This window comes from Arachis ipaensis, chromosome B6, assembly GCF_059453495.1.
Source record: "Arachis ipaensis isolate K30076 ecotype BB chromosome B6, ASM5945349v1, whole genome shotgun sequence".
Lineage (NCBI taxonomy): Eukaryota > Viridiplantae > Streptophyta > Magnoliopsida > Fabales > Fabaceae > Arachis > Arachis ipaensis.
The window spans coordinates 9902353-9925478 of NC_142441.1; the positions used below are offsets into that span (position 1 = coordinate 9902353).

At 35.5% G+C, this 23126-nt stretch overlaps 2 protein-coding genes across 2 annotated transcripts; one reads left to right on the forward strand and one right to left on the reverse strand.

Moving 5' to 3' along the window:
• The first annotated feature begins 2385 nt into the window (after positions 1 to 2385).
• LOC107646083 (uncharacterized) lies at positions 2386 to 4958 on the forward strand. The gene is made up of 6 exons (XM_016350273.3): positions 2386 to 2621; positions 2752 to 2823; positions 3830 to 3897; positions 4006 to 4123; positions 4463 to 4543; positions 4642 to 4958. Exons 1-6 carry the CDS (start codon positions 2484 to 2486, stop codon positions 4819 to 4821), a joined length of 657 nt encoding a protein of 218 aa, XP_016205759.1. The 5' UTR covers positions 2386 to 2483; the 3' UTR covers positions 4822 to 4958.
• A 65-nt stretch (positions 4959 to 5023) lies between these two features.
• Positions 5024 to 12840, reverse strand: MSH6 (MUTS homolog 6). The gene is made up of 21 exons (XM_016350272.3): positions 11758 to 12840; positions 11314 to 11410; positions 11079 to 11181; positions 10952 to 11005; positions 10790 to 10864; positions 10577 to 10645; positions 10404 to 10484; positions 10025 to 10219; positions 9258 to 9760; positions 9026 to 9155; positions 8755 to 8846; positions 8479 to 8657; positions 8196 to 8398; positions 8005 to 8106; positions 7499 to 7661; positions 6748 to 7037; positions 6454 to 6591; positions 6185 to 6264; positions 6002 to 6101; positions 5658 to 5787; positions 5024 to 5552 (listed from the first exon to the last, which is right to left on the reverse strand). The coding sequence occupies exons 1-21, from the start codon at positions 12587 to 12589 to the stop codon at positions 5308 to 5310; spliced, it is 3861 nt and encodes a 1286-aa protein (XP_016205758.1). The 5' UTR covers positions 12590 to 12840; the 3' UTR covers positions 5024 to 5307.
• Positions 12841 to 23126: the final 10286 nt, after the last annotated feature.

Below are 23126 nucleotides of genomic sequence, written 5' to 3' on the forward strand. Positions count from 1 at the left end.
GAACGTAAGGCTCTTGTCCCTACATAATCCAATATTGTACCGACCACTTGCCCATAAAAAATGTCACCAGAAAACTTTAATCCCCCTATGAATTTGTGTGCTGCGATTTTGTGAATTTGTGATTAGTGAATGTTCTAAATGACAAGGATTGCAAATAATTGTTGGATAAATCCAGAACAATTTGAAAGGAGGCGATAAGAACGAAAAAACTAGAAAGGATAAGCACTAAGACCTAAGCATTAAGTAACGTGTGTCAGCTTCCTCCCATACAGTATGAAATGCAATAAATATCATAGCTTTATTTTCTAATCGCAGGACACAATTAAAGATACTAATTGCACAATACGCAATAATATTTATATGTACATAGTATTTGTCAAACATGTAACTATAAGAATTGAATTATTGAAGAATATGTTTAACTTGTGTGTTATTTCGTTTATGGATCAATCATGAAATAAGTTAGGAATTGAAGGATTTTAAAAAGGCGAAAAGGAGGTTGGCGTGGAAAGGAGAGTCACCGAATGTGGCTAATGATGCATTTGGGTGAGCGCGTTTTGGATTAATCTAACTCTATTATTCTAATTTTAGAAAAAGAAAATAATAATTAAATAAATAGAATGGGGCCCATCAATTCAAATTTCAGTTTGCTATGAACGTTTGTTACTTACCGTTGGCGAAGAAGGATCGTAGGCCCCAGATTTAAAACTGAGGAAAGTGCAGTGTTGGAACTGTAAGCGGAGGAGCACAGGAAAAATAAGGTACCTATCTTTCTTTCATAGTTGCAATAATTTGCAATTGTGCCCCCCCTTCTTCACTATAATAAATGAATACAAGTAAAGGTGCACAGGATCATACCATTTTGTTTTCTGTTTTATTTTTTTATTTTTATTTTTTAAATCTTACTAGTAAGTGTGCTAGGAATATTAATTAAGAATGTTATAAATAAAGTATTTTAATAAGAAATATCATTTATTTTTAAAAGTTTTATACGTATTTTTTCTCAATTTTAACATTTTTAATTAATTTGTAAGTTAATTAGCATTAACTAGCTAATAGATCAGTTGTGTATAACAAGTAATTAAAATCTAACTTTTTAAACTAACGCACTAATCTCTCTAATAGATTTTGTGAATTCATGAATAATATGTAGGTTTTGCTTCGGACAGTAGCTTAATCTGGTTATCTATTTAGAGACAAGAAAAAATTGAATTCCTGATTAAGCAATGTCGCCAACCTTCGAGATGTTTAATTGTCAACGGAAGAAAATTTGATCAAAAAAGGGGAAAGTTGAAAAGATCACCGATAAATGAAAACATAATTTTGAAATGTTGGGGTGGATGACATATATGGTAAATAATTTTAATTAAAAACCAAAAAAGAATATAATTTTTTTAAAAAAATTATTATACATATATTAAAAATTAACTACTAAAACAACCATCGTATATTTATATATAATATATATTGTGTATTTTTTTTAATATATATTAATTTAATAATCATTTTTAATATAAATATCACCTCTTTTTTTGAAAATCTCAACAGAAGATGAAGAAAAAGGAACAAAAGACTATCCTCTTGTAATAATAATAATAATAATAATAATAACAATAATAATCACCTTCTAAATCGATTTCGAGCAACATATAAAGGAAAATATCCTCATACTGTTACGGAGGATAAAGGGGATGGTTATCTTCAAATGATAAATTTTTAATATTTTAAGAAAAATATAATATCTCTTATAACTTGACTGAATAATTTAAGGAAAATATTGAACACCGCGAATGTCTTTGTCAACATATTTGACCAAATAAATGAACACTACGACTCCCTATCGAGATATAAATACTTTGTACTACTATTTTAATTAATTATAATAGAATATATTAATACTAACTACTAAAATTAATTATTAACTTAAAATATAAAATATATTAATTAAATAATAAAAAATAAATATATTAAAAATCCAAAAAAATATGTTATAATTTTATATGATTTTTAAATATTATACATATATATATAATGATTAACTTTAATAATTAATTTTAATATATAAATATTTTTTTATATTTTGCTATATCCAAACAATAATTCAATTTTTATAAAGTTCATATTATTACTCAACCATTATTTCAAAATTAACAATATTTGAACCTCACAAGCCTGAAAGCTAAGGAAGTTAAAATAGTAATAATAATCTACTTACTAATCTGACCCTGCAAAGGGTAAAAGCGACCCTTCATAATTATGGTATCAGAAATTCAGTCACATTAATAATATTTCTATCTTAATAATTTCCCCCTTTTTCCTTAAGAACTTGCAAGGGCATTTTGGTAACTCCAAAGTTTTGCCCTGTATTTATAAACAAAGTTGAGATTCGAGAAAGAGAGAAAACAGGGGAACCCAAAAACAGAGTATCAGAAAGAATTCGAAAACAAACTTGAAAGAAACAGAGATCATAGGAAGCAAGAAAGATGGAAGAGGTTGTGATCATAATCAACGACTCGAAATTAATATCTGCGGTTGTTCCTCACTGTAGAATATGTCACGAAGAAGAGTTTGAGAGCTCAACAACCTTGGAAGCACCATGTGCTTGTTCTGGAACTGTTAAGGTACAAACACATCAAAATTTTCTTCAGCTTTTGTTCTTCTCAATCGATTATTTATTTATCTACAATATTATTCTTCTTTTTCTTCTCAAGTATGATCAACGACTCTGTTTTTTTTTCCTTTACTATTCAGTTTGCTCATAGAGATTGCATACAGAGATGGTGCAACGAGAAAGGAAATACGATATGTGAATTATGTCTTCAGGTATGAACCAACCTCGATCATTCTTCTTCTTCTTCTTCTTCTTTATTTTTTTATTTTTTAATTATTGGTGATAGCGTTGTTTTCATATCGTTTTTAAAAAGTTACAGTCAGAATTTACTTTCCTGACGCTAATTAATTTTTTGGAATATTCATTTTCTTTTCTTCAATAAAGAAAAAGGGGAGAAAGAAAGAGAGAGTTTTAAGTTATGCATTTGTTGATATTAATTAATTTACTTATTTATTAAGTTAAGAGCGAAACTAATATCTTGTTCCTTTCATACTTTTCTAACAATATCAAAAGAGAAGAGAAAGTTTAAAGTTACCACTTACCACCGTGTTACTATTTTATTCATTATTATTATTATTACAATGAAAATTAACTTTACTGAATACTGATGCTATTTAAAATATTTGTCGTGTGTTACTATTTATTTATTTATATTTGTTTGTCGGTATCGAGAAAAAAAGGGTGAGCTTCTCTAATCTCTATCCGGTTTTGACGTAATGGCTATAGCAACAAAATGATATTAACTTGCTTTTATTATTATTATTATTTTTATTATTATTATTATTATTATTATTTCCCTTTCCCATTATTTATTTGGATTGAGGTGCATTCCTTTTGTATTTAGCTGTTTGGCTTATATAGTTATATGTAAGCTCAATGTATATAGCTTTCCTTCTTAACTATTATTATTTATTAGAAGTCCCACCGTATTAGTATTATATTTAGTTAATGTAGGAATGTTTATTTGTTGTTGGGGAATAGGATCACATACTTTGGCTCTTGTTCGGTTTAATATTAATTTCCATTTTGAAACTATTCTAGTAAAATAATAGGGCCTCTATGGGACGGTTTTGAATTTTGATATAATATAATATTTTTGTTCTCACCGACGTGGCGACGTGTCGCCACCCAATTTAATATTTTGTTACAAGAGATGAATGTATTTCAGGTTTGTTAATTGTGATCGAGTTCATTTTGTTTTGTTTTTTTTCTTTGCAGCAATATCAACCTGGATATACAGCACATCCTAAGAAGTCTCACATAAATGATGAAGCAATGTCCACTAGGTATTCTATAACATGTATATATCCAACTATTAATGCGAACTTATATTAGGACTAAATTAAGATGTGTTTGGATATTAAATTTGGAGAATGTGTTGTATTTGTGTTAAGGATGGAGGAAGAAGAATCAAACGGAAGAATAGAGATAATGGATGAAGTGGAAGAGCAGCCAGAATGCAATGCTGCAACTCAAAGAAGCGCGTCTTGCTGTCGAACAATTGCATTAGCTGTAAGCATTTACGTGTTTTCTTGGCGGCGTTAATAAATTCGAATCTTTATTTCTTGCAGCAGCTTCGTAGGTGCCTTAGGTTGTACTTTGATAATACAACAAAATCAATTAATCAGTTTGGCTGGATTTGGAAAATTTAACGAGTCAATGACTCACATTGATTCTTTCAATATTGCCAACTAGATTAGCCGGTTCTATTTAGAAAGGCTTGAATAATAATAGTTTATGTTCACATTTTCACTTCAAGACATAGGATTTGTGGACCCTCTAGGCCATTTCCTTGAGTTTGTTTAATTTAAAGTATCTTCATGTAATAACTCTCTGGACTTATCTTTGCAGTTTACATTTGTGTTGCTTGTAAGACATATATTCGCAGTGCTTTCAAGTGGAACGGAGGATTATCCATTTACACTTGTAACAGTAAGTCCATCATATTTGATACCCAGTATTCCTCATATATGATATTTATGCGTTTGGCTATGGAAATTTCAACTGAATGGAACTTGTCTTTGATGTAGGTTATTATACTAAAGGCTAGCGGAATAATTTTACCTATGTACATAATTATTAGAACGATCGGAGCCATTCACAACAGTGTTCAGCGACACTACGGGGATTATGAATATGCAATATCATTGTCTGATACAACTGACGAAAGCGAGTCAAGACGACTTGATGCATATGCAACAAGTATATAAACATTATTTATGTATATTAATCAGGAGCATTATGAAGATGCTTCTCGTCAATTTTTTTATTTTTTGGTTGAAACATTGAACATAAGTTCATAGAAAAAGCAATTCGAATTGAAACGAAGTTCCCATTTACGCATGCAGCATTCATACCTTGTAGTTTGTATCACCCACCGACCTAACAATACCGAATAGGGGGGAAGAAAAAGCCCAACCGAATTCGCCTGTTGTATTAACTTTAAAAACAAGTCTATTAGGAGAACTCCTAAACATGTACAACGGGTCAGGCTTCAATTTGTTAGTTGTAACCAATCACTATCGCTACAACTATTTACAAGCACGCCATCAACAAAAGTGGTATGTTGGACAACCAACATGAAAAGCAAGATGGCCCTTATCCCATCTGGATTGATTACTACAGAATCTGGCCACCAAAACCTTGTTTTTCAAAAAAATGAATCATGGCAAATATATCTAGATTCTCTACAGCAATTAACATCGCTGCATAAGTTCTCTTGCTCTACTCTTAAGTTCATGGAGGGAGCTGTCACAACCACCTTCCTGATAACTCAAATTTGCAGCAGCCTTGTTCAACATTTTCATTACAACTATCATCTCATCAACCCATTCCTGATTTGGAGAGTTTGTTTCAAGAGACGCATTTCTAGATTTACCATAAGAGGCCTCAAATTCTTTAGACTTAGCAGCAGCCTTCTGAAGCACGGAAGTTGGAAGCCCTGCAACAAATTTAATGTACTTTGTTATAACAAGAACTGGCTAAGAACTATTTAACACATTAAAAAGAAATCGCAGACAATTTTCAAAGTGGAAAAGAATAATACCTGCCAACCGTGCAACATTAACACCATAACTCTTGGGACATGCACCAGGGGTCAGCCTATAAAGAAAGGTGACTTCATCCACGCCAATTGTTCCACTACCAACTTGGCATGCCATATGGCAGAGGGAGACCTTTACAACAATATATGAAAGACAAACTAAGAACTACTAAACAAAATAGAAAACTGGAAATTCCATAACATATAAATAATAATGTAAGACTTCAATAGCATAAGGCTACTTGTGAACCCATGGATACACATAAACCAACACAAATGAGCTCAAATATCTCTTTGAACATAGGAGGATGGGTTTAATTATTATGTATGAAACACACATGGAATACCTTGGGATCTTTGTAATAATCGATAGCTAATCGATGATAATGTGTAGAAAACAATCCACGACACTGAACCTTCCGCACAAAATGTTCTAGAACAGATTCCCTGCATAGGTAAGAAATCAAATATCAAATATTAATAAAGACATCATAGGGGATAGAAGTATTCCAGTCCCACAAAAGACTTACGCAATGGCTTGCCCATCAGAAGTTGAGGTCCCACGCCCAAGCTCATCAAGAGCCACCAATGAATTACGAGTGGCTGAAGACTGTATTCATCATCAAACACATTTAGAGTATGAATACTTTAATCAGATTAAATTCATATACTTAATAGATCTAAAATATGTAACAAGCCAAATAAAAGGGTTCATAAAGCTTGTCCCAAGTCTGTCTTATTATCGTGCCTACTTAACCCTTATTTCACGTTATTAAAGTTGATGCCAGAGGGGTCTCACCAGCATTGTTGCAGTTTCTGAAAGCTCAGTTAAAAATGTACTCTGGCCAGCCATGATATTATCTTTGGCACCCATGCGAACAAAGATACGGTCCACAGGTGACAAATCAAAACTCTCTGCTGGGACATCAGCCCCTACCTGCAGAAGAAAACATGTTATTAAATTATCAAATGCTCTGCCACACTCTTTTGCACCTCAGCAGTTTCCAAAAAAAAAAACTCCAACACTTCTCCCTCCCAATATATATATATAAAGAAGAGATCAAAGGAAGCAACATGACTGAAAAAGCTTCACCTGGGCCAAAACCACTGCCAAGCAAACTTGGCGAAGGAGAGTTGACTTTCCACCCATGTTAGGACCAGTTAGAAGAATAAAGTTGGCATCGTGTTGACCACCAATTGATATGTCATTGGGTACAAAGGCCCCCTTTCCTAAGGAATCACTCCTAAGGACTGGGTGTCCCAAACTTTTAGCAGAGAGGTAAGGACTGTCTTTGGTAGATAGCATGCCTAAAAAACTTGGTCTGCATGTTGGCCCTTCATAGTAATCACGAGCAATAGCTAAACTGATCAAAACATCCAACTCTGCAATATGTTGATGGCATCCAGTTTAAGCCATAAACAACGAAATGCTTTTGATTTTCTATTTAAATGCATGGAAAATTTATCTTGGAAAAAATATCCTAAAGAAAAGGAGTGTATTGAATCAAGATAAGAAAGGCTAAAACAAAGAGAATCATTTCAGCAGAAGAAATATAGTGAGCAAACAATAGGAACAATACAAAATTTGACAGCCGAACATGTATGAGACATGCATCTTTCACATTTTCATTTAATCTTGTTGTAATCTTGTATTGATCAAATGGTACCACGTTAATGTTTGTACATTCCCCCTCCATGGGCAATAGGAAAGTCATTATTTTAAAAATACTAATTTTACAGTTTCAATTCATATTTCTGGTCGTAATACAATAAAATGACAACCTTGTCACTAATGAGGCTTAAGCAGGAGTGCTATTAATTGGGTTCAGAAGAGCAATAAGTACCAGCTGTAGTAGACACCAATTGCCTCCACTTAGTATGATTTTCACAAAAGCGTCCAATTAATCTCTGCAATGTACTTTTCAATAAGGACTCCTTTTCAGATTCAGCTTGGGAGAGTTCTCCCAGGAACTTTTTAATAGCAGGAGTCCAGTACCTAAAGAAGCCCTGCATGGACCAAATGAAGAAATCAAAAGAATGATTAATTCATGTTAGAAGGACATATTTCAACCCAGAAGCAAAGGGTGAATATTGTCGAGCAATAATAAAAGCTATCTTACCATATCCCTAAGTAATGTAGGACTTCTAATAATTCACTTCTGTTAACTGATATAAAATACCAAGACCCACCAGCATAATAAATGGGCTAAACTAAGGCAAGGATACTTAGAACTAGAATCCAACAAATTAATACCGCAGACTGTTATATTCATAGACATGAGAATCAAACAGATAGTACTAAACAGTTTCCAGTTTTGTTCGCATTAAATTGTCAAAACATTGACCTTACTTTTTTAGATGAACGCAGCTCATAGTCCCGAGGAACTTTCCCACGCAAATTTTCTGGGACTTCTAAAAGGTATGTGTCCTTTCCAACAGTGACATAAGTGATCTGTAACACAAATAGGAGCATTCAAATGTTGATTTTATGCACAATAAAAGGACTAAACTCATTGTTTCCATCTGAGGTCTTGGTCTTACAGATGTGTCTCCAAGCAATTTCCTTTGTTCAATAAGATGTTTTGATAAACTGGACTCAATTTCTTTAACTGCCTTACAGGCTGAGTCATACTCAGGGTCAACTCCTTCATGAGGTATTACACGGCCTGAGTTATTGGCTTCCACCCAATCAAAGGCATCCTTGAAATGGTTCAGAGCCAAGCAGACATCAGGAAGTTCTTTTCCTACAGTTGACAACATACTACAGTACCTCAAACAGTAGCCCAGAGTAATGTTATAGCATATTTCATTGAGATAACCATACCAGGTGTTAACAGATGATGGAGTAGTCTAGATTTGACATCATTCAGAATAACGCCAAGAGAAGAGCATGCTTGCAACATTAGTTCACAACCACGAAGAGCAGAAATAAACTCTTGTAGTTGTTTCTTTGCTGCATCCTCATACAGAACCACTTTATTAGCATTCCTTCCATTAGCTTCACTACATTCATGAAAAAGAAAAGTGAGTACTTACGAATATGATCAGTGAGGCATGTATAACTAATTAAATATCACACAGTTGCATAGATATCTTTTACCTAGTGGAGAAGATGCGGGCCAGCAATCGCTCCATGTCAGGTAGCCTTGACAAAGCTTTTCGAAATTCTAGTGCATAAGGTAAATTAACTCCCTAAAAAGCAAATCATATATCAAAGAAACTATTATTTACTAATATGTATTGATTCTGAATCTGTTGATTATGATCAAATCAATCTTAACATCTAAATGGCATAATATTAAGCTCCACTAGCATAAAATCATGAAGGATCATAAAAACCAGAAGTAACAAGGATGGCCAAGAAAACCCACCTTTAAACCAGCAATGGCTTCCTGGCGATCCTTAATTAACTCTATATGACATAATGGTCTTGCAAGCCATGCCCTTAGTAGTCTCTTTCCAAATGCGGTAACACAATGGTTTAATTGGGAATACAGAGTGCTGTAAGATTATCATCATTTCAGTTAAAATATAAACATAAAATATTCCCATTGTATTAAAATAAAGGAGTAACGATATTGAATGTGACAATGATAAGCATACCCTGAAGAATCTCCATTTCTGCTATTCTCAAAGATTTCAAGATTCTCCAAGGCTGCTGCGTCAAGAACCATGTATGGTTTTGAGGCAAGATCACCGAAGCCAGAACATGGAAGTAATTCAAAGTGTGCAAATCTAAGCAATGCCTCATCTAAGAAAGCCTGTTTCAGATAATATAGAGCACCCCCAAGAGCTGAAAGTGCACTATTATTGTCATTGACAGTTTTCACCAGCTCCAGCAAAACATCTGGCAAGCAACCTAGCTCATTATCTTCTAGACTAACTTCATCAGTGTGCCTGTAAATTCTCTTCAATTGATCCACGGTTTTTTCAGCATCCCAAAACTCCACATTAGGAACTAATTCATTCACTAGAGGATTTCTAGTATGCTTCAGCAGTACTTTCTCTGTTTCAGCACTGAGCACTTCAGCAGGTTTCACAATTTCAACTGGCCTAATCTCAGACAAGATGCAGCATAAAGCACTACATTCCAAGTCATCCTTAAACTGTGGTGCAGAGAAGCAAACCCATTATTGAGATTCTGAGCAAACATAATTAACAAACATAAAGTAAAAATGCATCCTTGAAATAAAAATCTCCACCCCCAAAAAAGATCTTAAGCCCTATCTGCCTCCATTTGTCTTTATTCCCAATAGAGGTAAAAGGATTGGGTGCTTAACCAAATTACGACATTAGCAGAATTCATGTAAGATTTTGACCAAGTCAATGCATGTGGATTTTTCCAGAGACTCAAAATTGTAGAGTCGCACCTGTCCAAGAATGATTCTGCTTGTGGCAACATCGACTATACAAACTCCATAAATGCGCTCTGAAACCTCATTTGCGTTGTTTTCATGTTGCTCTGTCAGTGCCATCAAATACGCAGCTTCTGGGTTTGCTGACAGCAACTCCCCATCAGTTAGTGTGCCTTTTGTAACCACTGCACATATTTCCCGTCTCACAACCTAGAAGAAATAGATATCTAACTTAGAGAAATATTGTTCTTCTATCAACAATAAGGTACTATCAAATGGAATCAAATGTGAGGAAAAAGAGAAGTAAAATATAAAACACTATTTGAAAGTACATGAAGCGTGCATTACTGGATAAGAAAGAATTATTTTTCTAGTTATTGTGATATAATCAGACCTTATCTTTTGAGCCATTCTTGCGACGAAGCTCTAACTGTACAGGTGTTTCAGTCTGCTCTATAACAAGAACTCGGTAACCCTGCTCCACCAAAACAATTCAGTAAGTTCTTAAACAGCAGACATTAAAAAAGTAGCAATGCAAAAAAAAAAAGGGTAATTTATGAGGCTAACCTTCCTAGCAAGTTTCTCCACATTCATTGAGAAATTCCTCTCCGGAAAACCACAATGAGGTTGTTCCCCCTGAAAATAGCACATGTAATGATGTAAATCAACATGAGAGAGGGAGTATAAATGTAGTATTGACCAGAGATTAATCTGCATGATTCAGTATAAAAAATTTGAGATTCTGAAGTAGGTCTACAACTCTGGAACATTTATACTTACCTTCATATACTGCAAGTCAAGCTCTTTCACTCCTACATGTGCATCCATCTCAAAAAGTTCATAAAATTTACCCATCTGTACCAGCAAAAAAATATGGAAACTGAAATTCATTTGGTTGTAGGGATGAGTCAACAGCATCAACAAAACTTAACCAACTCAAACCTTGAAAAATAAAACTTTGTCCATATGCTTTGACTTGAACTCCCACCATTGTTTCTGCATTCATTAAATGACCACATAAATAACATTCACCCTTGAGAATTCACCATAAGACTTTAGCAGTAATTACCTGGCCATCTGACAAACTCCTTAAGAAATCAGGAGGCAAATAGAGAGTTCTTGGATCATAATTTTCATCAGTAGGACGCCTTCGTTTAGCATCCCTGCGGTCTCTGTAAGAAGACCATATTTATCATAAATCTTTAAAATAAATATACAAATTAAGATACCAAAAAACATAGTAATAACAATTCTGATTAGAACCAGTTGCACAGAAAGAGTAAATGACAACATTCAACACTCACTCTCTGAGAAAGCGAAATTTCTGAGCATCCCTTGTCGCAAATCTTTCAGAGGCATCATCATTTGCCACATTGTCAACGCCGTTAGATATCTTTTTAGCTGCAAAGACATGACCCAAATTATAAATTACAAAATATATTGAACTTGGCAGTTCAGTTACCCAGTGACAATACAAGAAGCAGCCTCTCAAAGCTGATGCCACTGAAAGGGGAAAATTACCTAACAGGTTGCATTTGACCGTTAATCTTCCTTATTTGAAGGACAACCACAAGCAATTTACTTCCAAATTTGAAAATTACCAGATTTAACGGCCACAACCCCACCCCAACTTAAAATAAAAACAATAAAAAATCATTCAATAAGGAGCTGCATTAGTCACATAACTGCAAACTGGGTCTCAAAGTACATAGATTAGTAATAAATAAAACCCAGAAATAATCACTCACTATCCGGAGTACTTGTAGGCTCCAATACTGAGAACTTGAAAGCTCCCTTAACACCACCAGCTTCCCCGGCGTTCTTGCTCTTTTTTGCAGGCTCCGGTTTCTCTGCTCCACTCATTTTCCGTTTCTTGGGCTCCACCTTCGCACTTGACTTTCTTTTAGACCTCTCTGCAGCACCATCTTCATAGTCATCTTCCTCGTTGTCTAGCTCCACGTCATCTTCCACCTCAGCGCCTTCATCCACCGCATTCTTCCCCCAATCTTCATCCGAATCATCACTGCCACAATTACCATCATCAACACTTTTGGGACTTCCATCACTCTCATCGTCGTCAATCACCATCTTCCTAACAACAGGGATGTCGCAGCTGCGACGCAACCGTTTAAGCTTCTTGACAGACGATGAAGAATCCTGAACCCATTCGAACTTCTCCTTGGAAAGGTCGAGCGATTCCTCTTCGTCATCGTCGTATAACACTAAATGCTTAGAAGTGGCATTATCGAACGATTTGACCGTACCTTCGTACCATGCTTTATCAAGAGGCCAATAAACCTTGATCCTTTTTCCAATGACGTCATCGGAGTATAGAGGAGAAGAAGCTCCGACGAGAAGAATGGGTTTGGGATTAGAAGGGGAAGGCGTGGGAGGGGTAGGGCTCGCAGAGGTAAGTTTAGGGTTAGGGTTTAACTTAGAGGTTTTATCGTTGTTGATGGATTTGGAATCGGAGAGAATTGGAGAAGGAGAAGGAGAAGAAGAAGTGGATTTGGAGAAGAAAGCAGTGATTTGGCGCTGTTGATTCACCAGCGGCGATCGACCGTTGGTGTTGCGACGCATCTTAGCGATCAGTGTATGTGTGTGTGAGAGAGTGGTGTTGTTGAACAAACACAGAAAATGACAAAGTAATGTAGTATCAACTATCAAGTATGAAGCATGCGTATTCAGAAGCTTGGGAGATTAGTGGCGATAACCAATTAATAATTACAAGAGGTGGCGGGAAATGGTTCTCCGTTCTGGCGGGAATTCTCTCCGCTTTGTTACACTTCCCCTTCACTTTTTAACCGGATTCTTAATTTCTTACCAAAATTATGAAAAAAATAACAATAACTTTTGGACAAATTACTTAAATAAATTAAAATATAACCAAAATTACTCAATTACAATTTTTTATAATTTATTACACGAATAAACTTTTTTATAATTTTATGTAAATCGCTACAGAGTGTCCTAATCTACAAAACACAAAAAAAAATCGCGACAACCTAACGCAGATTAAGAAGATAAGCTGATTGACTAGAAACCGCTATCCTCTATAGCGGTTTTTGAAAGAGAATAAACATGTGTTAAGTTAAGAAATTAACTAAATCAATTAGTGATGACAAATATTATTTTTGGGCAAAATAATAATTTTTGTTGATTAATTATAAATGCATATTACTAATTATTTATTGTTGCAGGCCAAAATTCAATTTTATAGCCCAAATGGAATGAAAAACAAATAGCACGGATGGTGGGCTGAAAGCAAAAACAGAAGCCCAAGGAAAAGCAAAGGAAGAAGTCAGATAGGCCAAACGGGTTGCTTAATGGATATCCGATCCAAACCCAACTCAATTTCAAATCCTTCCAATTTGGTCTCACTACCAAAGTAACGTTCTTCTCTCTTCTGTCTTAGTCAAATCACAAACCTCAGAAAAGTAAGAAAGAGAAAGAGAAAGCTTCCTCACTAAGGTGATCATCAAAGAAGCAAGAAAGAGAAAGTCCAAACTTGAAACACAGAAGTCTAATCAGCAAAATTCAAACCATATCAAGCTTAGATTAAAGGTAACCCATTTCCTCTTACATGCAACACACTTTCTTCTCTTCATCTTCAACTCTCTGTCACTCCGTTTTGAGCTATATGGAAAAGAGAATTTCTGTTCTTCTCTGCGGTAAATCAACGGTCTCAAACATGCCTTGGGGACCAAGTTGGTTTTCAAGGGTTCAGATTAAGTTGACCATTGGAAGACTCTTGTGGTTGTTGCTTTATGGCTTTCGGTCAGGATAGAGAAGTCAGAAGCAAAGTTTTTATTTTGAAGATTACTGGAAAAAAGGTGAACGGCTGGGTTGGTGAAGCTCAAGGCTCAAGATGTTGACCTAGGAAGGTGAACCCAGCAACATGCAAGGAGATAAAAGAGGCTTGCTACTCATTCAGAAGTCAAGGAGAGAAAACCAGTGTTCTTGAGGTGTATGTTCTGAGAAAAGGTTTTTGAAGAAGTTTATCTAACTGGACAGTGTTTCCTAGTCAAAGATGCATTCCGCCAGTATGAAGAACTGAATCAAAGGCTTGCTAATCTGGTTTTTCACATAGCAAAGAGGCTGTTGATGAAGTTAATCTCCTTCATGTTTTACTGATTGTAATGTACTTTTCAATGTTTATCTTTCTGTAATTTTTTGAGTGAAAAGGCATAATAAGAGAGATAAAAAAAAGTCATGAGTGAAAAAAGGCTGAGTGATACACTTGAGAGAAAAGCCTAGAGTTATTTTCAGATTTCTTTAGGTATGTTCATGACTTGTATCTTGTACCTGTAAGGTATCCCTTTCTTAGTTGGGTTAGCACTAAGAGTGAATGGTTAGGTATTAGCATAGCCAATGTCAAGTTAGGTTAGAACTTGAGTGTGAAAGGATTGTGTCAATCATGTGGAATTGGTGTATGTAATACTGTTAACTATAGTGGAAATTCCTCCATTGTTGTAGAGGAGACTGGACGTAAGTTGCATAGTACAAGGCAACCGAACCAGGATATATGCTGGTGTTAGCTATTTCCTTCTCTGCACTGTTCTATTTTCTGATATTCATGAGACAAAAATAAATTGTCTCATAAATTTTTGCCGCTGAGTTCAAACAGAATCAGAATTCAAACATTGTGTTTAAACTTTAAAGGGTCAGTTCAGTAACTTAAAAGAAAGGCATAGATTTAACCCCAATTCTCTAAGCCTACCACAACCTTCAATTGGTATCAGGAGCTAAGGTCTCAAGAATCAAGCTTAACCGCTTGGAGCAAAGATCCAATGGTGAACAACTTGGGCACAACCATAGTTGCTTACACCCTCACTGAAGGCCAATCAAACAACCGGCCACCTTTCTTCAACGGAAAAAACTATGCCTACTAGAAAGAAAGGATAAGGATCTTCATCCAATCCATTGACTACAACATATGAAAGATTATTGTGAGTGGTCCCAAGATCCCAATAAAAACAAGTGCTGATGGAGTGGTGACTCCAAAAGAAGAAGCTGAATGGAATGAAGACGATAAGAAGAAGATGGAGCTGAATGCTAAAGCAATCAACCTTCTTCACTATGCTATCAGCTTTGAAGAGTACCGGAAGGTGTCTAGATGCAAGACAGCCAAAGAAATCTGGGAAAAACTCCAGGTTACACACGAAGGCACTAAACAAGTCAAAGAAACGAGGATTGATATGCTGCGAAAAGAGTACGAGATGTTTAACATGAAGGATGGAGAAAGCATTGATGAAGCGTTTGAGAGATTCTAAATCATAATCAACAACCTTGATGCTATGGGTACAAACTATGCAGAACAAACCTTGGTGAGAAAACTCCTTAGAAGCCTTATAAAATAATGGTAAACCACTGCCACTGTCCTAACCGAGAGCAACAACCTAAGTCCCATAACCTATGATGAGCTGAGAGGAAAATTTCTTGCCTATGAAACCACACACACAAACACAGACTCAAAGAAAAAGGAAATAGCCCTCAAGTCACAAATAGAACCAAAAGAGAGTGAGTCTAGTAATGGTATTTCAAATGATGAGCTTTTGTTTTTTGCTAGGAGATTTAGAAGGACGATGAAGAACAAGGGCAAATACAAGGGTTCAAGCTCAAAGGAGCACAAGATCGACTTGAGCAAGGTGACGTGCCATCATTGCAAGGAGGCTGGACATTTCAAGCTAAACTGTCCAAAGCTCAAAAAGGAGGACAAAGGAAAGAAGAAAAGGAAGAGAGTGCTCATGGCAGCTTGGGAAGATCTTGAGAATGACTCAAATGAAGAAGAAGAATCTAAAGGTGGAGATAAAGACTGCTTCATGGCTGGAAACAACAATCTTGATGAGGTAAATTATTATGATTTGACCATTGATGATTTACATGCTATTATTGATGATCTCACTTTAAACACCTCAAAACTGCTTGACAAGTACAATGAATGCAGATCTGAAAGAGATGTGTTAAGAGCTGAAAATGATTTTTTAAAAGAAAAGGTGAAGAAAACTGAATATGCTTTGGACATCATTGAAGAAAACAGATTTCTAAAATCTGAACTTGAAAAATTAAAAGGAAAACACATTGTGGATCCTTCTCATGAGTTAATTGCTGAAAATGAAAGATTAAATGATATGATTAAAAGGTTGAATGGTGACTTAGCAAAATTTGCTTAAAGTTCTAGTAACTTGGACAAATTACTTGCAAGTCAAAGACCATTATTTGAAAAATCTGGTTTAGGTTACATAGCCAAGGAAGATGCAGTTTTTAATGATTCCTCTATAAAATTTGTGGCTTCTTCATCAAATATTAAATCCACACCAATCAAATCTGGTATTGGATATGTTCCAACTTTTGAAGAAAAACTTGATGAAGTATACACAAGTGAAACTGAACCTTCACCAAGAACCGAACCTGGTTCAAATAGGCCAGGTTTGGGGTACATTTCGAAAAATGAGGTTGCTTTCAAGAAACCACCATTTTACAACAAAATCTCATATTCGAAAAGTCCAAAAGTTCAAAAAAAATTATGGTGAAAATGTTTTAGTTAAGAGGAACAATTTTAATAAAAATCAATTTGTCAAAAGAAATGCACCTCTTCCAAAAACCAGAAAATTTCAAACTTTTAATCATTTCCAGCAAAGCAACTCACCTCAATTTCAGCGATACACATCAGAAAATCATTGTGTAAATTGTAAGAAATTTGGTCATCATATGCACAATGTTTCATTGAAAAGAGAGTTGTGGGAAACAAAATTTACAATGTTGTTTGTGATTTCAATGCACTTGGGCAACCAAGATGGATTAACTTCAAAGGATCCAAATTAATTTGGATACCTAAGGCTACTTGAAACTCTTCATGCAGATTTGCCTAGCATCCAAGAACAAAAAGGACATGTGGTACATGGATAGTGGATGTTCAAGGCACATGACTGGAAGGTCAACTTACTTCATCAAACTAAATAAGTATGATGGAGGTTTTGTGACCTTTGGAGATGATGGTAAAGGTAAAATTATTGCTGTTGGAAAAGTAGGTAATGAACAATCTACTTTCATTGATGATGTACTTTTGGCATGTGGTTTGAAGCACAATCTTTTTAGTATAAGTCAGCTGTGTGATTTAGGATATTTAGTGACTTTCAAAAGACTTGAATGTTGTGTTATTAATGAAAAGACAAATGAAGTGATGTTTGTTGTCAAGCATTTTAATAATATGTATGGACTTACTCTTAATGAACTAAAGGATCAAAATGTAGCTTGTCTTCAGTCTAAAGAATCTGAAAAGTGGTTATGGCACAAGAGATTGGCCCATGCAAGTATGGTTCAAATAAACAAACTTGTAAAGAAAGAATTAGTAAGAGGCCTTCCTTTGATAAAATTTGACAAAGACATCACTTGTGATGCTTGCCAAATGGGAAAACAAACAAAAAGTTCTTTTAAACCAAAGGAAGACATCTCTACTAAAAGACCACTTGAGTTGCTACACATTGATTTATTTGGTCCAACAAGAACTCAAAGCCTAGGTGGTAAACATTATGGTTTAGTGATTGTGGATGACTATACTAGGTTTGGTTGGGTTTTATTTCTTGCACACAAAAATGAAGCCTTTTCGGCCTTTGAACCTTTTTGCAAGAAAATTCAAAATGAAAAGGATTTAAAGATTTCTCCTATAAGAAGTGATCATGGAACTGAATTTGAAAACAACTTATTTGAATCCTTTTGTGAGGAATTTGGAATATCTCACAACTTCTCTTGTCCAAGAACACCACAACAAAATGGTGTTGTGGAAAGAAGAAATAGAAGCATACAAGAGATGACAAGAGCTATGCTTTGTGAGAGTAATGTTCCAAAAATTTTTTGGGCTGAAGCGGTTAACACGGCTTACCACATTTTAAATAGAACAATCATAAAGAAATTTTTGAAGAAAACCCCTTATGAACTTTGGAAAGGTTACCCACCAAACTTATACTACATGCACATCTTTGGATGCAAATGCTTTGTTTTAAATAACAAGAATAATTTGGGTAAATTTGATCCAAAGGCGTATAAGTGTTTGTTTGTAGGATATTCCACAACTAGTAAAGCATATAGGGTTTATCATCAAGATACTAGGATTATTGAAGAGTCCATACATGTTACATTTTGTGATACTAACTTGGTGCAAAGTATTTTGGAAGATTGTGATGCAGGAAATCAAGCTCAAAAGGAAGATGAAACTGCTCAAAATCATGAAAAAGAAAATTCTGGTCAAGCTGAACCAGAAACTGCAACTGCTGAAAATTCGAGAGACAATTCCATTATGTCTCATGAATCTGAAGGAGATCCTGGAAACAGCAACACCCAGAATCCCTTGGTGACTGAATCTGCCTCCAAGTCCACCAGACCTCGTGAATGGAGATTTTTGAAGAATTATCCTGAGGAATTTGTTATTGGGGACGTCTCTCATGGGGTTAGAACTCGATCTTCCACAAGAAAGGCAAGTGAAGGAACAAACATTGCCCTTCTCTCTCAAATGGAGCCTTAAAACATCAAGGAAGCCCTTGGTGACCCTTCTTGGGTAAAGGCAATGGAAGATGAGCTCCAAGAGTTTGAGAAGAACCAAGTGTGGACTTTAGTTCCTAGGCCAAGTGGAAAGAAAGTGACCGGCACCAAGTGGATATTTCGGAACAAGTTAGGAGAAGATGGTAGCATTGCAAGAAACAAGGCAAGGCTGGTGGCACAAGGATATGACCAAGAAGAAGGAATATACTTTGATGAATCATTTGCCCTTGTTACCCGAATGGAAGCCATAAGACTTCTCTTAGCTTGTGTTGCATTTTGTGGTTTTAAATTATATCAAATGGATGTGAAATGTGCATTTTTGAATGGTGTGATAGATAGAGAACTGTATGTGGAGTAGCCTCCTGATTTTGAAAATAAAGAGCATTCTAATCATGTTTTCAAATTATCTAAAGCTCTCTATGGTTTAAGACAAGCTCCTAGAGTTTGGTTTGAGAGATTTAGCTCTTTTCTTTTGAAAAATGGTTTTCAAAGAGGCACCACTGACACAACTCTATTTATCAAGAATTCTAATGATTCTTTTATTTTAGTCCAAATATATATTGATGACATTATTTTTGGATCAGCCAATGAATCCCTTTGTTCTGAATTTGGAAAACTCGTGACAAGTGAATTTGACATGAGTATGATGGGTGAACTTAATTTTTTCCTTGGGCTGCAAATTAAACAAACTGAAAATGGTATTTTCATTCATCAAGAGAAGTATGCCAAGGAATTAGTTAAGAAATTTAGTATGAAAAATGCCAAACCCATGGGAACTCCCATGCATCCTAATTCAAAATTAGATAAGGGAGAAACTGAGAAAGATGTTGATGAGACTAGGTATAGAGGAATGATTAGTTCTCTTATGTACTTAACTTCCTCTAGACCCGATATTGTACAAAGTATTGGATTGTGTTCTAAGTTCTAATCCAAACCAAAAGAGTCACATCTTTCTGCATTGGTTATTGTGATGCAGATTTTGCCGGTGATAGAGTTGATAGAAGGAGCACTTCAGGCCTATGTTGCTTCCTTGGAAAGTCATTAAATGTTTGGTCAAGTAAGAAGCAACCAACAGTGGCCTTATCCACTGCAGAGGCTGAGTATATATCTGTTTCTTCTTGTTGTTGTCAGCTTTTATGGTTAAAAACACAGCTTGCCGATTACAAATTAAATGCTGAAAATATTCTCTTGATGTGTGATAATATGAGTGCCATTAATATTTCTAAAAATCCAGTTTTGCACTCTAGGACTAAACATATTGAAGTGAATTTTCACTCAATAAGAGAACATATCTAAAAGGGGGATATTAGCATTCAATTTGTTAAATCTGAGGAGCAATTAGCAGATATTTTCACAAAACCACTTGCTGAGGACAGATTATACATGCTTAGGACTAGTTTAGGAATTTTGAGTTATGATTATTTGTTTAATATTTGCTGATGTTTCTGCTGGAGCATTTTGTCTCATAAACAGGTATGAGACAATTCTGGGCAGAAGAAGAACGTTCCCCTTAATCAGCGTGTTCTGAGCTTGTTTCAAGTGAAAGTTAATCTGGGCCAACCTAAAAAAGTCAGATCTAGAGTGGTCCAATGTGTTTCCTTAAATCCAACCATCTCTGGGCCCAAATATGAATATTACATTTTTTGTTTGGTTGATATTTTTTTTTTGCTTGTGTGTGTAATTTTTTTGAAAGGGATTTCATTTAATGTCTTCTAGTCCAAAAAGGGTTTCAGTTTGATTTTATTTTTTAAGTTTTCAAAGTTTAAAATTAATTTTCTGTTTTATTTTAAAATCAAATAAAATCTTTCTTTTATGAGGTCATGTCTTTTCAAGTCAAATCAGTGGTGATGCAGTTGCATGGTTTGAGAAATTTTCTTTTGGGTACGGTTACCAACACTCCATCTCTTCCCTCCATAACTTCTCCTCAAACCCTTCGGTTTCTTCCCACTCACTTTACTATTTCTCTTCCCTCAAAAGCCTAAAACTTACCAAATGAGGACGAAAACCCTGGCTAAAAGGCCTCATCGTGAGAAAATCTTCAAGCGTTCCACCAAACCATCAACTCGCTCCCAAGACCAAACCTTCACACCCTCTCCTTCTCCTCCTACCTCCCCTCCAAGAACTGCTCCCATGGCGCGGACCAAAACCACACCAAGATTCCCTGCCTCTGCCAAGCCGACGCCACCACCAAAGGCGACGCCTTCCAAACCAGGCTCCTCAAAACCTGATTCTTCAAAATCAAGCTCTTCCAAAGGCAAACGTCCGGCGGCTGAGGAACCAGTTCCCGAGCCAACTCAACCTAAATCCAGGTCGGTTCCTATGTGCTCTCAATGAGGTAAAGCTCGAGTTCCTCTTAAATCAGTTAAAGAACCAGACATTGGCCTTTTTTATCACAAAACTCATTTTTTGACCTCTCATTCTAACTATAACCCCTATAGATTCAAATCTACCATGAACAGTGATTTTTATGAAGGGGTTATTCAGTACATACCCTGTGTCCATCTTTTCTAGCTGATTTGCCATCTTTAAAAAGAAAAGGTTTTCCGTTTGTGGATAACTTGATTTTTTTTGGACTGGAATCACCATTTTGACATCAAAAAGCCTATTTATCCCTTATTGGTCAAAGAATTTTATGCCAACATGACATATCATGAAGGCACTGCTCACTCATATGTAAAGGGCCGAGACATAGTGTTAAACAATGAAACTATCAGTGATGCATTGAAGTATACTGATGTTGGGCCTTGTGCTTACACTTCAGTTAAGTAGGATGATGGTGTTGGTATTTTCTACAATGATGCATTGGCTCACATCTGTGAACATGTTTCCTTAATTGATGGCATCACACCCACTCACAAAGCCCTGGGATATGAGCGTGCTCAGTTGCACCGAATGGTCAACCACATTATTCTTCCTCAAAGTGGTTCATATCAAAGGGTTTCCTATACTGATACTCTTGTTTTATATGCCCTTCTCACCAGAACTGAAATTTCATCTGCATATTTGATGGTTAGATACATGTTTAACTTTGTTAGGAGTGAAAAAGATAAAGCACTTCTTTATGGCATGTTTCTAACTTGCATTTTTGAGTATTTTGGTGTTGACTTGACCAATGAGGTTTATCAAAATAGACATTCCTATCTAAAAGGGGGTGGTGCAGTGAAACAGCAAAAAGGACCCACTAGATCTGAAAGGGTAGTCTTAGATGATGAAGATGATGACTTTGTCCCTGAGGAATCTCCTACTCCTTCCACCGACGGTACTTCCATCTCTACAGGGAAGAAATCCGCTCTGCTGAATGTGGTCAAGGATGTTGTTCAGGAGTTTGTCTCCCAATCAAATCATATAATTGCCATGAGCAAGGAACAAAGGAAGCTAGCTAGCAAGCATGAGAATTTCCTAAGGAAATCAAGGGATAGAGTGGCTGTGTTTATGACTTTCATTGATAACCTTCAAAAGGATGAAGACCCTGCCACTGATGTTGAAGAGGAAGCTGATTCGGAGGGGAATGGTTCTGACGCCTAGATTTGTCTCATGAAAACTGCTGCTGCTCTCTTTTTGTCTCATGAACTCTGTTTCTTTTGCTACTGTTGAACTGTTTTTTTATCTTGGATGATTGTAATAACTCTAAATACTACTGCACTTTTTGATAGTTTAGTTAGTACTTTGAACTGTGCTCTAACTCTTTCCTGCAGGATTCACGAAGTTGTTTTTGTTGATCTTACTTATTATCCGCCCTTGATGACAAAAGGGGGAGTAATAGCAATAGGATAATAGGGATATCAATAGGAGAATAGGGAATGGTGAAATTGTCCTATGAATTTTTATTGAATTTTTATTGGCATTGCTACAGCTACTATTATTCCATTTGCTACTATTATTCTTTTGGGATTTTTTGTCTGATTACTGCATTAAAACTTGTTTTCACATGTTGAATTTTTTGTTGCTGGTATTAGCTTGATGTTGGGATGATTATGTTGTGTTGTTTGTTTGATATCCCTTAGACAAGATAAATGTGTGTAGCTTTTTATTGTGCTCTCTTTAAGTACAATGTAAAACAGGAACAAAGAGGAAAGCATAAATCCAGGGGGAGCTACTCTTGAAAAAGAAAGGGGGAGCAACACAAAATCAAGTAACTTCAATCAAAGGGAAGTTTTCTAACTTTACTAAAATTCAATTCCTTTTGGTTATTATTTGATTATGTTTGTCATCAAGGGGGAGATTGTTGAGTTAATTAACTAAATCAATTAGTGATGACAAACATTATTTTTGGGCAAAATAAATAATTTGTGTTGATTAATTATAAATGCATATTACTAATTATTTATTGTTGCAGGCCAAAATTCAACTTTATAGCCCAAATGGAATGAAAAGCAAATAGCACGGATGGTGGGATGAAAGCAAAAATAGAAGCCCAAGAAAAAGCAAAAAAAGAAGTCAGATGGGCCAAATGGGTTGCTTAATGGATATCCGATCCAAACCCAACTCAATTTCAAATCCCTCCAATTTGGTCTCACTACCAAAGCAATGTTATTCTCTCCTCTATCTTAGTCAAATCACAAAACTCAGAAAAGTAAGA

Coding starts and splice junctions, on each gene's coding strand:
- LOC107646083 (XM_016350273.3), top strand. CDS start 2,484: ATGGAAGAGGTTGTGATCATAATCAACGACTCGAAATTAATATCTGCG. Junction 2,622..2,751: donor CTTGTTCTGGAACTGTTAAG/GTACAAACACAT, acceptor TTTACTATTCAG/TTTGCTCATAGAGATTGCAT. Junction 3,898..4,005: donor GATGAAGCAATGTCCACTAG/GTATTCTATAAC, acceptor ATTTGTGTTAAG/GATGGAGGAAGAAGAATCAA.
- MSH6 (XM_016350272.3), bottom strand. CDS start 12,589: ATGCGTCGCAACACCAACGGTCGATCGCCGCTGGTGAATCAACAGCGC. Junction 10,865..10,951: donor ACAAAGTTTTATTTTTCAAG/GTTTGAGTTGGT, acceptor TTGCTGGTACAG/ATGGGTAAATTTTATGAACT. Junction 7,038..7,498: donor ATTGGTGTCTACTACAGCTG/GTACTTATTGCT, acceptor AACATATTGCAG/AGTTGGATGTTTTGATCAGT.